Consider the following 12,426-nt stretch of genomic DNA (forward strand, 5'->3'; position numbering starts at 1 on the left):
ATCATACACAGCACGGCAGATTTCTTGGGGCCTCTTGCTGGAGGAGAACAACAAAAGCATTTCAGTAAGGCAAATCTGAAATTGCACATCCAGGAATAAGAAAGGACTTCCAACGAATAGAGGACTGTATTCTTGAGGCACAAAAGGGTTTTAGTGATTGTAGTGGACAAGCAGTTCCAAAGAAATTCTCAGTGGGATGGGTCAGAGGCCTCCTGTGGTGCTTGATGGGATAAAAGACAGATGCTCAGTACAATGTGTGTGGATGTACAGAAATACACTTGCACGCAAACATTTTTTCTTTATGCAGTGTTGATGAAATAGATGCTGGAATACTTGGAATAATGTATCCAGTTTTGGTGCCAATATTTCCTTTTCTTTAAAAAAAAAAAACCCAAAATTAAAAAAACACGTAACCAGGCAAACCAAGAAATACATAAAGAGTCTAAAGGCTGAAGGAAATACCTTGAGTTTTGGAAGTCCTTACTGGATATTTACTGTAAATAAACACCTACAGGTAGAGAAAAGGTTGGAGTCTAAGTGTCTAAGATCTGAGACCCATTCTTTTCAGCAGAGCGAGAACAGTAAGTATGTATGAATGGCAGATACTTTCCCCAGAAAAGCGGGGGAGATGCATGACTCTACTGCTGGGAAATAATTTTATGCAAACCAAGCAGTTGGTTCTCTGTTCTGTAGTAGCTTTTAGGAGGAAGCAAAGAGCTGTATTCACAGTGAGGTGACTGTGCTCAGTAGAGTGGGAATGGTGAGAAATACAAGTCTCCAGTGAATAGGCAGCGAGACCAGTGAGCCCTGGAATGGGTAGCACATGCAGCATTCCCCCCACCCCCTGCTCAGCGAAGTTACCAGCTGCCCTTTCTTAAAGATGGGTGTGCGTCTTAGTCCTTCCCCTCCCACCTCTAGGAGTTGGAAAAGGTCGCTCATGAGGATTTTTGGCTTTCTGAGTGGTACTGTCAGTGGGTGCTAGGGTGCTTCCCACGCTCCTGGGCAGCTCCCCAGCGAATCGATACCCTCCAGGCACAGCACTGTGGCCAGGCAGGTCCTGCATCTCCAGCTGTGCTTGTGCTCAGGTGCAGGATCAGCATAAAAGCAGCAGAACACTTGGTTGCTTGTCCTGTGTTTCATGGGCTGCCTAGGAGCAGCAGAGGACCCTGCTGTGCCATAATCAAGTACATTTCAGAGTTCCCTATTCCAGATCTTCACACAGAAGAAACTCTGTTCTCATTCCTCATCAAGCCCCCAAGCTGGCTAATAAGGAACAAATTCAATGTATTCCAAGCACAGGGCAATCTGTCTTAGCAATGATCTTAATAAAGTCTAGTCAGCAATAAACCCTGGTAGTCAGAAGTGATTTTCCTTGAGTGTCCTGATTAGGGAATGCTGTTCAATTATCTGGATTCCAGCGAGCAGCTGGCATATATGCTGCAGACAGAACGGGAGAGTGGGGGAGAGGTCTTTAATTATCTTCAAGTCAGCAAAGATCAGTGTGTTGAATCAAAACAGATGGAGTGTATAATCCACTAGCAATACTTGTGATTGGGTAAATATAGTTACATGGCAGAGAGGAGGAAGGCAAAGCAAATGGAGAGGAATTTCCTTGTGGGTAGGCTTTGAATGTTGGTATATTTACCCTGTCACTGGTAGCCAAGGTGGAAGCGGGAAGTGTAAATACAGCGTGAAGAGTGAACCTCTGTGGGGACTTACAAGGCCACTCTGGGGAAGTGGCAGGGTTTGGGAGAGTCACTTCCTTGCAGAACCTTGTGCTTTGTGTTCCGCTGGCCATGGCTGTGTTACAGATGGCAGGTTTGTGAGTCTCTTGGTTCCAGAGAGTACAGGTTTAATTCCTTTTGTGGGGTGCACTTCAGGCATTTCTGCAGCGACTGCAAATCAGGCTGGACTTGTCAGACAAAGTAATTAAAGACATTCTCTGGAAAGCTTTGAGCCAGTGGGATGTGTGACAAAGGCACCGTACAGCTGCTGGATGGAGTGGGAATACTGGTGGGAGTTCAGTGCTCTTTCTGGTTCCCAGTTGTGAGGTTTGCAGCTGCACTCTGAGCATGTCCACTCAGCATCGGGCGGCAGTGGGAGGACTGACCTGAGTAGCTTGCCAAAGCCCAGCAAGAACTTCCAACTAGAAGCCCCTGTGATTGCCTAGACTGATTTATGGGGTTTTCTGTGGTGATGCAGACTTCAGGTGTCTGCTAGGGACAGGACTGACCCCAGTGGCCCTTTCTGCAAGGGGTGCTAGCTGGGTGTTGGAACGGCACAGAGCTGTGTGGAGGCAAAAAGTCACTGGTGGTAGGATAGGAAAAGCTGTTGGACCCTGAGCGCAGCTGAGCGTGCTGGTGTGTGCTGTGTGCTGAATTGCAGGGAAGGTTTTGTATGCACAGGCACTGCTGCGTGTCTTGGACAGGGACCCAGGCCAAACCAGTGATCTAGAGGATTCCTTCAGGCATAGCGAAGTGTGCATGGAAGACTGGCATGGGGTACCTCTGCTACTACTTCTAAGCCCCAGTGATAAAGGCACTGTAACTATTATAATTTGTTTAACTCTGAAGTGCATTTTAGTGACTAATTTTTCATCTTGTTATGTCAGTGCAAGTGTTTGATCAATAGATGGAAAAAGGCAGCAAGAGCAGCATCTGGCAATGTGGTTTCTTCACCTGGAGACTGCTTACCCTCATGTGGCTGTATGTCTGCTCCCCAGTTAGAGCTTAAATGGTACAAGCCAAAGGAGAAATGAATCAAGTGCCTATGATGTGTGTAGAGGCTTCTCCTCCCTTTCATCTCTACTGTGTGGACAGGAGATGGATTTGAGATGCTGTACACCAGAAGCAGCACTAAACAGAGCTTTGGGTGAAGTACTGCTTTAATTTTGTGGCAGACTCTTTGATAGAGGCATCATGCTTCCTGACTGAAGGATGGCTCAATAAGGAAATGAAATGCTGCTTGGGGAGGAGCCTAGAGGTGAGGTGAGCTTTGCCGCACTGTGTTACGGGGAGGTTAGCTAGTGCTCCGGCGAAGCTCTGGTTGCAGGTTCATACAGCCTAGGTGTGAGATGCCAGAGGCAGGGGCTGCCACTGGTGTGTGTTTCTGGTTCTGCAGGTACCCTTGCACCTCATAATGCCCTCGGGTAACCTTGGACCTCTGCTTTTCAACTGCCTCTTGTCCTTTAAACAGGACCATAACAGAACAACGAGCATCCTAAAGTGCTTGCCACCTCCTAACTGAAACAAGCCAGAAGCAAACTGGCTTTTCCTCGACTGCGGTTCTGTTCCTTAAGTTCCCTGTATCAGTCCCCCATCCCTGTCATGTGTCCCCTCCCAACAAAGATCTTCTGGCTGCCTTTACTAGTATGTAGAATGACTGAGCAGCTCTTCAGGTGTAACTTGCTGGCAGTGAAAGACATCTCAGGCTGAAGAAAGGTTGAGTGGCAGGAACATGTTCTGCTGCTGTAAGAGCACATCCATAGGCGATATGCAGCAGACGGTGGTACCCGTTGGTGTGGGGCTACGTTGTGGACACGCTGGTATCTGCCTGTAGCATAAAGCTGCAGCCTCAGCACGGGGTGGGGTGGGCAGTCCCCACGGGAGCCTCGCTATTAAAGTGCACCGTGATGTCTGAGTCCCCCCCAGCTGTTAATTCAGAGCAGGGCAGTGAGTCGTGCACTGGCGAAGCTGTTGCTGCTTCTTGATGAGCGCTAGACACAGGTGCTGGAAATTATTTTAAAGATTGCTGTCAGGACAGTGAATGGGCAGGTTGGCCACTGTTGAGTAATGCCTTGCACATGTGGCAAGAAGTCCGGCGACAAGCCAGAACATGCTGGGCTGGCTTCCTTCAAGAGCCGCCTTTGGTGTGTCAGAGCACGGAAGGGGGCAGCCTGCACCATGGGGGCTGACGGCTGGAGGAAAGCGCTTCCTGACACATTTACATCGAGTGAGATGCAGTATTACATGGCTGAAGTTGCAGGGATGTGTTGACAGAGTTGGCAGGGTGGAGGGGAACAGGACAGTTGGCCCATCAAAAAATGTGTTGTATTCAGGCTAATACAATTTTAAAGATAGGGGTTTGTACAAAGAGATTCAGAAGTACTTTTTCTCATTTAAGCTAGCTCTTTTGGGGTGGAGAGAAATCGGCCTCAGACATAAAACCATGTACTGATGTACAGTCGTATGCTTAAGTATGTACTTTGAAAACTAAAAGGGGGGGGGGAGGTGCAAACCCCCTTATTGGTAGAAGAGGCAGTAGGTGTTTATCCTTTCTGGCTGCTTCCTTGTCCTGTTTGAGTTGTCTCCTAGGATTTGTTGTCATTTTCCAAACCTGGCCAAGTTCAAACAGCCAACTGTAGGAAACCAAATCCGTATTTCTATGGCATTCAAGTGAGCTTTCTGTGTAAAACTGTCTATTTTTATAGCTCTTCGATTAATAAAGATGCTTTGGTTGAGAGGCTTTTCTCAGAGTCCCATAGGAGTTTGGAATCCTTTCCCAACTCTGAAAGAGACCCAAACGTGCCTGTGTAGTTGGAGGTATTATTTGAGAAACACTGACTTTTCTGAGTGCTTACTGTGAATGTATCAGTATAAAACTTAATCAAATGAGGGAAACTGATGCAGAAATACCTTTTTTATTAGTAGTAGGTGAAGCTGAAAAAACCCCACAACTCTACCTCAAATGTATTTCTATCATTTCTTTAACAGAAGTGTCTCAGTTTAGGGGTTACTTTAATACCGTGAATAACAAGGGACTGGCTTGGAGAAGGAACTCTTTACTTTTCCTTTCTGGAAGCTTTTCAGCAGTATCCCAACACTTGAATACAAGAGTAAGTGAAAAATGTCCTCTAAGCAACTCCATTAAAACATCAGTTCCCAGACCCAAAGTAATTGACAGGAGAGGCATGGGTAAAGAACAGAAAAGGCTTTATTATATTATATATAGACAGATCTGATTGTTGCCACTGTATGGGGAAACGCACTGTAATCTCAGTTCAGGTTACACTCAGTAGAGTAACTCCCAGGATCGTGGGTCAGTAGGGAGCAGCGCCACACTGAGTTACGGCATACTCTTGAACAGATTACAGAGGATTTGGATATGCAAAACAATTTGTATTAAAAAAAAAATAAATTGGCTTCTGTGACTGGATTACTGCTTTGTACATGACCTACCCCTTTCATTTTCTTTATAACCCATCCCCCAATAGCTAAATGAAAGAGAAATCTTAAAAATGTATCTCTCTGCTTTTGTTTTCTAGTAAGGCAGTGAAATCTTCCTTTTAAAATACTGGGCGTTTTTCAGGGTGAAGTTTTCACCAAGAGGGCAAGCTGCTTGTGTCCAGAGATTGGGAACAGTGTCATCACTTCACCGCAAAGTGCCCTTTCTAGTCTGAGGGATCCAAAATTATGTTGTGACCTCTATAATCCCCATTTTCTGGTTTTTGTTACCAGTCTTACTAGTTTACTGGAACAGGCCATCAGTGGCGTGATCAGAAGCAGCTCTATTTCAGTAATCATCTTACTCTGAGATGCTTTCAAGATGGAGCTGTCAAAAGATTTTTCTTTTTAAAGGCCCAGTTGAGCACTACAAGCAAGCATATGTACAGAGCCAAAATAAGTCACTGCTCTCCTCTGTGATTGTTGTTCTTGTGTGCAAATAAGTAGTGGCTTCCCAGGAAAAACTGGAATAGTTCACATTCAGAATTATTAGTACCATGTGCATTTGAAAATGTACTTGAGAACAGGTACAGGACTCTTAAGAGCACTGTGAAATACTTATCCTTAATAAAATCTGAACAGAAAGCATGGTCTCTGTGAAGCAGAGGGAACAAAAATACTCTCCATAGCTTAGTAGGTCTTACAATTTTTAAAAAAGAAATATGCAGTGTGGGTGTTTAAGTACATACATTAACTATTAGAATGGAGGAGCATAATTAGAGAAAACTATTCTGTAACTGACATTTAATTTAAAAATATTTTCTTCTTATTCAACTCCAAACAAGGCATTGTAAAATACTGTGCTGAATTTAAGAGGTTACTTTTTTGCAAAAAGCTTGCAGTTTTCTTGTTCTGAGAGCTTGGGCAGATGTGGTCCTCACCCACACACCATCCCTCCTAGGTGGTCTGCTGTCCCTGTCCACCCCTGGATATAACAGCGGTGTACAGCTGCTGTCTACCTGATCCTGTGCCATTCCGTGTGCTCCAAAGAGGCTTAAGTAGTTTGTAGCTGAACATAGAAAGGGTAATCTTACATGTGCTGTAGTATCTGTTTAAAATAGGCTAATGAATGTAGTATGCAAGTACTTTAATTTGTTGGCAGGCACATGATTGTTTTTTACATTAAAAAAAAAAAAGTCCTTCCAGTGTAAGTCTGCTTACCCTTAACTGGAACAGTTTTGATGGGAAGCATAAGCCACTTGAATTTACAGAGCATCAGGGAGACTATCTGACTGTAAAAACCCACAACGCAGAAAAGACCTAAGCCGGTAACTCATACTCTGTAAGCTCCTGGTCTGATACCCAGCCCCCCGTGTTGGCATAGCTTTCCCTCTGGAGAGGGGGTGATTATAAACTCCTTTCCCACACCTTTCTACAGCTGCCCCCTTTCAATACTCACCAGCAGTGTATGTGCAGTGTCACTGATTAGTTTAGTGACCTTGTCACTGGTGCCAGCAATATGCATTTAAGGGACCCCAGCTATTTCTTTTAACGTGTTTTTTTAAGAGTTTGGGTTAGGGATTTGGGCCCTTTCTTGAGCTTCCTGGAGAAAAGCTACTTTTCTGTTCAGTTGCCATATTAAACAGTTTACACACTACCACTGGTGTCTTTCAGATTCCTCCTAAACACATACAGGATGTATAATAACAGTAACTCTAGATGAGTATCTGAAGTCAGGATTATCTTTACCGTGAGGCTCTTGCAGCACAGAACATTCACCCATATAAAAACATGGGAGGCAGAAATGATCCCAGTTTGGATTTCTAAAGCAGCACCACATAGGGAGCTATATTTTACTACCAGAAATACCACTTTAGTTCTTACACTTCAACTTCTCAGTGTTCTAGGGAGCAGACGGTAATCCTACAGAATGAGGGAAATGGGGTTTGAGGATTTTTGTTTTAATTAGTACATTCGTAACACAGAACTATGGCAGTATCATCTTTTAAAATTAAGACATGAATATGAATGAGAAAACTAGACCAGGGTAATTAATCCTTGCAGGAAAATGTTTTCTTGTCTGTGCAAGAAAATGAAAACAAATGCAGGTGAAATATTCAGAAACCCCAAAATCAAATTAGGACCGTAACATGTGCAAGCATAAAGGATGATCAAGGACTGAGTGTGAACTAAAGCTTAAGACCTAAGAACTCCAAAGTTTTTATTGATGTGACGTCTCTGTTTGAAGAAAAATAAAGTTAATGAAATTTACATGATGATAAACTTCCAAGCTTCCACAGATTTTTCATAAACAAAAAACATTCATGATTCAGTGAACCACAGCCAACAGTAAGGCCCTACCAGTTTTGCAGACTGATTTAATCTTTGAGGAGGAAGGAAGGAGGGCACTTTGATTCAAGTCAGATGGGCTAGGATGAACTGAGCTGTCAAATTCAATGTTCTGCTCACTTTGTAAGCTTAGGAATTTGAGTCTGGATGGGTGTTGAAATAGTTTCTGATAGCTTTACATTAAGCCAAACCTTCAAAAGTTGGGCAATAAACAAAGACAGGAAATAGAGAATCCAAGTAATGCTGGATTTGTTACAAAATCAAGGGCATATGGAACAAATCTGAGAAACATTTCCAACCATTTGAAAACTTGCAGATAAAACAGTATCCCAAATTCAAGACATGATGCTAAGCCTTTTAATGTTACCTGGAAAAATTATCTCCATCATTTGAGGTTAGGACTGACGCTGTAGCCAACAGCTCAATGAGTCTGCGATTTCCAGGCTCTCAAGTTAGATCTGAGGCTAACAGGATCTTCATCAGTGGTGGAGGCAGCAACAGCTGAAGGAACAGGCTGTGGCTTTTCCAGTGGATTTTGAAGTTTTGTTTCTGAAATGCTAAATTCCATCATGGGCTCTTTCATCTCCACCACAGGTGCAAAAAAACAGTAATGCTAATTCCAGCAATCCAGATCCTATTTCATATGCAGAAATTAACCCAAAGGCAAGTAATAAAAATGCATACATCATCCCATTCAATTATTCAGCAGTTTTGCAGACATACCAGAAAAAAAAAACTAGTTTCAATATAAAAATTGTCTATGAAACAGTCTAACTTGAATTTTTCTCCATGGATCATAATTCCACATGTGCTGCTGGATCTGTAGAAGAGAAGAGAAAAAAATGAGCACTCTGTTTCCAGCTGCCTCAATTGGCAGATTGGTTTGAAAATTGGTATATAAACCCCCAAAGACTTGTTCTTTGCAAAGTTACCAGTGACTGAAGAACAATTCATACCCATTGGGCATAGCGGTGCTTTAATTAATGGTTAAGATAAGGCCAAGCTTATAAAATTGCGGGATCAGGGAGGGTCTTTAACAGAACTGGCACAAGTATGCAATATAGCTCTCTGTTAGAGTCTAAGTTTCAGTCAGGCTAAGTTACACCAGCCTCAGCCAACAAGGCTTTCTGGCCCATTAAAACACACGGATTATTTAACAGAGCCTCCAAGCAAGCCTTGGCACGGCGCAAGCTTACAGTGAACGAGCACACACCTTAACCCCCGTCCAAACAGGCAGGAAGAAGGTCAAAGTAGGGAAACAGAGAGATTACCATGTATGTGGTGTTGTCCTGGCATCTTAGCTGGCGTTCCCATTTCTTTTTCTTTCTGGAAAAGACTCTGGAGCAGTTTGATTTCTTGATCGTAGTCCTGCCATTCTGGAACTATACGCATCGCTGCTTGCAACTTGGGCTCTTTGGTCATTGGGTTATTACACTGTAAACAAAACCCACAAACTGTTCAGACACTTAATGCATAAAAAAGGTTTATTTACCAAATAGAGGTATGGTTCCCTCTGGTGGAATTAATCTGTTGTTGGTGAACAAGACATGCTTGTATTTTAGCTAGAGTACAGTGTTGAAGTCTTTCCAAATTTGTAATAATGCCACTGCTCCAAGTGAGAGAGAGAAAAGCTGAAGGAAAAATCTCGAAGTGCTGAAAACATGTAAGTAACAATACAGGATGACATGCCTAGATCAGAGGAAGGGAAATGCCTCTAAAACCGGTCACTGTATTTTACTATGGTTTTTTTACATTACATTACAGAATGAGGGAGCCATGCTACACTTACCAGATCAATGGTTTTTGCTCTCTTCTTTGAGGAATCATCACACCATGTTTCACACCACAGCCACTCCTGTGGGAGTGATTTAATTGGCACCTGGTGGATCATGTTGTTAGGCAAATCCTGTTGTAAAGAGCAAGAGTTAGTAGCAGTTCCCACAGGGTGCAGGGTAGGAGGAACCACACCTCAGCCAGCCAGTACTGAGAAGTTTAACTTGTGTAGTTTTTTTCCCAGTGCAAATGAAAAGTGATGTATCAACCTTTCCATGCCAAACAAAGTCCTTTGGAAAAAAACCTGCATACAACTGTTATTCTTATTTTGTTGGCATTCAATTACTTAGCAAACAGTATTAAAGCAGTAATATGAATCCAGTATTAAACCTGTACTGGACCAGTCTGGAAGACTATTATTAATTAAAATCATTGTGTTATTTTTTCCATCCACCACAGTACAAGCCTTCCTCCCATGTTATTAAGTCAGTGCACAGTAAAGCACTCTGAGCTGGGTAGCTCAAGAAACAAGTATCCAGCTGCATTATGTATTTATCTTGGAGTATACTGGAAAATTTGATAGTCTTAAGACATTTAAGGGGAAGATGTTGTTTCCACCCACCAGTGAAATCTGATGCTATCAACATATGCCTCATTCGAAGGGACTGCTGCTGGCATCTGGCTGTGATTGAAGTTTGGCCAGGAATGGAGAGGTCCCAACCTGCCATCATACCCCAGTAAAACAACACAATAAAAACACACCTGATCAAGGTTGGACAGACTGTTGGGATCTTGACTAAGGCCCTGATACTGTCCTCTGAGTCGATCGCCAGCTGCTATCTTTCTGAACTTCTTCAGATCCACAACATACAGAGCACTACATGGAGATGATGCAATTAGTAATGACATTTGATTGATGGGTAACTTACTGCAGCCCAAATAGACCCCGAGATATAATACGCTAAAACAATCTCTTGGTGGCAGTACATCAAATTATCTAATACAAGGCAGGAGAGCAGTTCTAACAAGATCATACAAAAAAAAAAAAATTGCAACAAGTCTATCTTAGCTTTGCTGTCATGCAGTCCCTTCTTCCAACATTTGTTATTAACAAATGAAGATGTCTGGTTAGTTAACACTTCAGTTCTTTTAACACTTCAGTTCTTCATCTGTAAAAGTTGTAGCATACTGAAAGTAACTTCAGTGTCCCTAGTGCTTCAAATGGACCATAGGCAATGGAACCTTGAAGAGGCAACAGTAAGCAAAAAGTGGTTCACTGCAGTGTTGTTTGTATACCTCAGCTAGTTTTCTGCTAGTTCTATGTAGTAGTAGCAAAAGCTTTCCCCCTCAATTTTGAAAAAGCTGAATTCTTCAGTACCTGATATGGTATTTTCTTCCAGCTAAATGACTTGCCCAGTAACCTGATTTCCAGAACCTGTAGCCATCCATTTCTCTTCGACTGTCACAGAACGGAGTATATCCATAAGGAGCACCATCTAGATTGAAATCTCTTAATTCCTTCAGATCCGTGCGCACAATCTGAAGAGAAAGAACATTTTAGTTTTATTTGTAGAAGCCTGCCGCAGGTCATTTTGAAATGCTGGTCAGGATTTAATCCAATTCAGTTACCTGTTACGCTGCAGTCTTTTGCATTGTGTATATGTAGTAAAGAAACACAGCACAAAAGGCATTGTCTCCCCTGCCCATAGAGCTGAAGCAACTAAAATACAGCTTAAAATAATCTGATAGGGGCTTGGTTTGACAGCCGAAGTGCCAAGTTGTTGCTTAATAAGCAGCAAGAATTCTCACTAGACATGAACTCTACTGTGATCCTTTGTATCCCTTCCTCTTGAAAGTCTGCAAACCCTTCAGGGACGAAGGCTTTGTAATGTCTTTTTGACACAGATGTTGCGGCAGTTACACTACTCTAAAAATAACACTCTGGTGGGAAAAAAACCACCATATTAATACCTTTTTTATAATCAGAGCAATAATTACCTAAAATTTGACCAGCAAAGCTACAAATTTATCCAAGGTGACACTTCAGCTATCCATTACAAGCTGTAATGGTTTTAACTGACGGGATCATACTGCACATGTACCAGAACACCTAAGGCATTTCATACTTCTGCATTGATAATCTGTACTTCACTGTTTCATATATGTTTTCAAAGGAGTATTTTGGGCAGCTCTCACTGCACATATATCCTGTAATTCCAAACCTTTCAGGCAGTAAGCACATCCAAAGCCTTGTAGACACAGTTTGCTCTGCAGCAGGACTCAGCTCCATGCAGAGCTAGGGTCCCGCTAGCTCCTCCGAATGCCACCCAGATCCAGCCAAGTTAAAAGCAGGGGGGTGAGAGGGGGCAGGGCATTCCGTGACTTAGGAAAATACTTCATGTGGTAAGTGACCGGCAGGCTGGGAGAACAGGTGGGACTGGAAGAACGGAAGGGTGAAACAAGAATCTTATTTGGCAAACTAGCCCAAATCACAGCGAGTGATGAGGAACCAAGCAAGAGTTAAAGACAGGCCAGTAAAACCAATCTTTGTGGGAACATACGGAAAAAACAGCGCTCGCTGATGTGCTGCTATAGTTACAAAGTCAACCATCAGTCATGCCTGCAAAGGGCTCAAACTTGCAAGAAATTGTATTCAGAACATAATATTCTTAGAGGAAAAAAAAAATAAAAGAAAAAAGGAAAAGATCAAGTCATTCCAACCTCTGCGTTACCTGATCAGCATCCACAAACAGGATTTTATCAACAGCTAATGGGAAGAGCACATCTAGGAAGAGGATCTTGTAACCCCAGATGATGCGCTGTTTCTCTGTTTGCTGATGAAGCCAGCGTGGCCATTTATACTGGACAAGCTCATACTGGAAATTATACTTCTCTGCCATGTAAGGGATGAACTCCTGCAGAGGGAGAGGGGGGAAAAAGTAGTTTATCTCATTTCTTTGCTCCTCTACCAGAAAAAAGAAAAGTGCATTACAAGAGATAAGATTTCAGTTCTAAGGCATAGAACATTAGAAAATGAAATACAACAAAGAAAACCGTTTCATTGTTACTTCAAACAATGACATAACCCCAAACTGAACAATCAGTGCAAACTGTAAAGCCAACTATCATAAGGCAACTAAAT

At 42.7% G+C, this 12,426-nt stretch overlaps 1 protein-coding gene across 2 annotated transcripts in view; it reads right to left on the reverse strand.

Annotated features, from left to right (window-relative positions):
- Positions 1–4,914: 4,914 nt before the first annotated feature.
- The window catches only part of UGGT1 (UDP-glucose glycoprotein glucosyltransferase 1), a 46,221-nt gene continuing 38,709 nt past the window's right edge, over positions 4,915–12,426 (reverse strand). For both annotated transcript variants that reach the window (XM_056358383.1, XM_056358382.1), the window contains 5 exons: positions 12,017–12,199; positions 10,663–10,823; positions 10,047–10,161; positions 9,301–9,417; positions 4,915–8,945 (listed from right to left, as the gene is read on the reverse strand). In XM_056358383.1, the coding sequence (XP_056214358.1) occupies positions 8,757–8,945; positions 9,301–9,417; positions 10,047–10,161; positions 10,663–10,823; positions 12,017–12,199 (765 nt within the window). In that variant the 3' untranslated portion in view covers positions 4,915–8,756. The remainder of the gene's footprint in view (positions 8,946–9,300; positions 9,418–10,046; positions 10,162–10,662; positions 10,824–12,016; positions 12,200–12,426) is intronic.

The sequence above is a fragment of the Falco biarmicus genome, chromosome 13 (assembly GCF_023638135.1).
Source record: "Falco biarmicus isolate bFalBia1 chromosome 13, bFalBia1.pri, whole genome shotgun sequence".
NCBI lineage: Eukaryota > Metazoa > Chordata > Aves > Falconiformes > Falconidae > Falco > Falco biarmicus.